The 2,374-nt window shown below is 58.2% G+C and overlaps 1 protein-coding gene across 1 annotated transcript; it reads right to left on the bottom strand.

Moving 5' to 3' along the window:
• Positions 1-274: 274 nt before the first annotated feature.
• On the bottom strand, positions 275-1,981 carry Hspb1 (heat shock protein family B (small) member 1). Its single transcript, XM_085837286.1, has 3 exons — positions 1,419-1,981; positions 725-788; positions 275-592 (listed from the first exon to the last, which is right to left on the bottom strand). The coding sequence occupies exons 1-3, from the start codon at positions 1,792-1,794 to the stop codon at positions 403-405; spliced, it is 630 nt and encodes a 209-aa protein (XP_085693412.1). The 5' UTR covers positions 1,795-1,981; the 3' UTR covers positions 275-402.
• Positions 1,982-2,374: the final 393 nt, after the last annotated feature.

Raw genomic sequence — 2,374 nt, 5'->3', positions numbered from 1 at the left:
TGTGTGGCCCAGGCACTCCTAGAACTCACTCTGTAGCCCAGGCTGGCTTCAAATTCACACTGCTTTTGCATCCGTTTCTGGATACTGGAATTACAGGCAGGCATCATCATACCCAGCCTGGTAAACGTTAATCTCCAGGTTATCTCTTTCCCCCTTCTTTTCCCCCAGGAAGGGCCTGAGCCCATAGCGAGCACTTAGCAAAGACCCCAAAGGGTGCTCCAATATAGCACACTCATCCCTAGCCCACCATAATAACTCTGGAGTCAGACGGTGGTAAGCAGTAGCTTACAACTTTTATTTGAGAAAAACAGCAAGTAAATGTATGTATCAAAAGAGCGCACAGATTGACAGAGAGGGATGGCCAGCAATGGCTACGGGAGATAGGCAGCAGGCTGATGGCTTCTACTTGGCTCCAGACTGTTCTGACTTCCCAGCTTCTGGGCCCCCAATTTGGGCGCGGGCCTCGAAAGTGACCGGAATGGTGATCTCCGCTGACTGCGTGACTGCTTTGGGCAACGGAGCCTCCACGGTAAGTGTGCCCTCAGGGGACAGGGAAGAGGACACTAGGGTGGGGTCCACACCTGGAGGGAGCCTGGACACGCAGAAAATCAGGGCAAAGGTTACACATCCCTCCTGACCCGGGGCTCTTCGCCCTCCGCCCTGGGTCCGCTCCCCACCCCGGCCCCCCCCGCCCCCGCCCTCCATGCAAGGAATCAGAACTCACGTGTATTTCCGGGTGAAACACCGAGAGATGTAGCCATGTTCGTCCTGCCTTTCTTCGTGCTTGCCTATGGGTGGGGACAGAAGGAGGTCAGAAGCAGCCCTCTGCTGTCCTAGCTAAGGAGTGGCTGGGACCCCCAGGGAGGCAAACAAACCAGAGTGCGGCGGGGTGCCTGACTGTCTGGAATCTTAAAACTTTCCAGAAAGTTCCCTTCTGAGATTTGGGATGCGAAGGGCTTGGCTCTGACCCAGGCTTGGATACCAGGGTAGGTATACTCAAAGCTGTGCCCACGCCGCCTCCGCGGCTGGGTCTAGGGACCCTGATCCTGCCGCTTGCTTATTTGGGAATGAAGTCTTCCAGAAAATGTGTTGGGTCTTCCTTCATTTTGTTTATGTGCTGCGGGTGGAACGCAAAGCCTCAAAGGCCTCCCGGCAGGCCAGGCGAAGCTCTACCCTGAGCTACATCCCCAGCTGTTGGTCCATATCATCGAAGATGACAGAGCTTTAAGAGCAACCTGCACCCCGCGTTCCGGGGCAAGAGAAGCAGGCAAGGGAGAATGACGCGGGCTCCGGGTCCCTAGGTTCATTTCTAACTTTTCAGGGTCCTATTCCTCAGGGTTTCAGCCCCCATCCTCAGCCCCCCAGCCACTACTTTCGCCCCGGCAGCTTCGTGCCCTCTGGGCACAAGGGAAACTCACCAGTGATCTCCACCACGCCTTCCTTGGTCTTCACTGTGAGCTCCTCGGGAGCGAAGTGGTTGACGTCCAGGGACACGCGCCAGCGATCGGCCGTCTGTCGGATCTCCGAGACCCCGCTGCTGAGCTGCCGGTTGAGCGCTCGGCTGAAGGCCGGTGCGGCCAGGGTCACCGCCGCGGGGCCCTCGGCGGTCGCGGCGGGCAGCGGGCGCACGTAGCCGGGCCACCCAGCGGCGCTGAACCACTGCGACCACTCATCGGGCAACCGGGGCACCCCGAAAGCTTGATCGAAGAGTCGGCTGTGTGCAGGGTACCAGTCCCGGAATGGTTCCCAGCTCGGGCTCCGCAGCAGCGAGAAGGGCACGCGGCGCTCGGTCATGTTCTTGGCTGTGCTGGTCAAGGCTGAGGATCTAGAAGCACTGGGCTGAGGATCCGAGAAGTGCCGGACTGGAGCCCCAGCGTGCTTTTATGTGTGCCCAGCCGGGTATTTTTAGCAGGCGGTGCTTCAGGTCTCTATTAATGGCAATGACCGTCTCAGGGGCCGCCCCTCGCCGCCCCTCCCCTCTGCATTCCTCCCCCTAAGCTTGCAAAGGGGGCGGGCAGGCGCGGCCAGGAAGGTTCTGCCCCCATCTGGAAACTTCTCTTGTTGAAGAAAACAAATGACGGCGTAATACCGGTAGCTGGAGCGATTCCCACTGTCGGGTTTAGGACACTGCTGGCTGAAGGGCGGTGGCCTGGGGCCAGCCCCATTTTTTATTGAGAATAAACCAGGAGAGGTTAGGCCTTTTGTGTCGCAACTGAGAAGCAACTGAACCTGGTCCGAACCTGGAGGCCTGTGGGAACACACATGTCATGGCACACCTGTGGAGGTCTCAGGAAGACCAGCAAGATAGCTGTCTTCTATAGTGTATCTCCTGGGGAGCAAAGGCTTCGTGGCAGGCGCCTTAGTGTTCACTGAA

Source organism: Mus caroli, unplaced genomic scaffold, assembly GCF_978045245.1.
Source record: "Mus caroli unplaced genomic scaffold, Mus_caroli_1 scaffold_4, whole genome shotgun sequence".
Taxonomy (NCBI): domain Eukaryota; kingdom Metazoa; phylum Chordata; class Mammalia; order Rodentia; family Muridae; genus Mus; species Mus caroli.
Note: the sequence above shows the minus strand (reverse complement) of the source record. Positions and strands in the feature narration are given on the sequence as shown.

Bases quoted from the DNA above. Each gene is read 5' to 3' on its own strand.
- Hspb1 (XM_085837286.1), bottom strand. From the start codon at position 1,794: ATGACCGAGCGCCGCGTGCCCTTCTCGCTGCTGCGGAGCCCGAGCTGG. The intron at 789-1,418 runs GTGAGTTTCCCT...CCCCACCCATAG, and splicing joins AGGCGTGGTGGAGATCACTG to GCAAGCACGAAGAAAGGCAG. The intron at 593-724 runs GTGAGTTCTGAT...CTGCGTGTCCAG, and splicing joins TGTTTCACCCGGAAATACAC to GCTCCCTCCAGGTGTGGACC.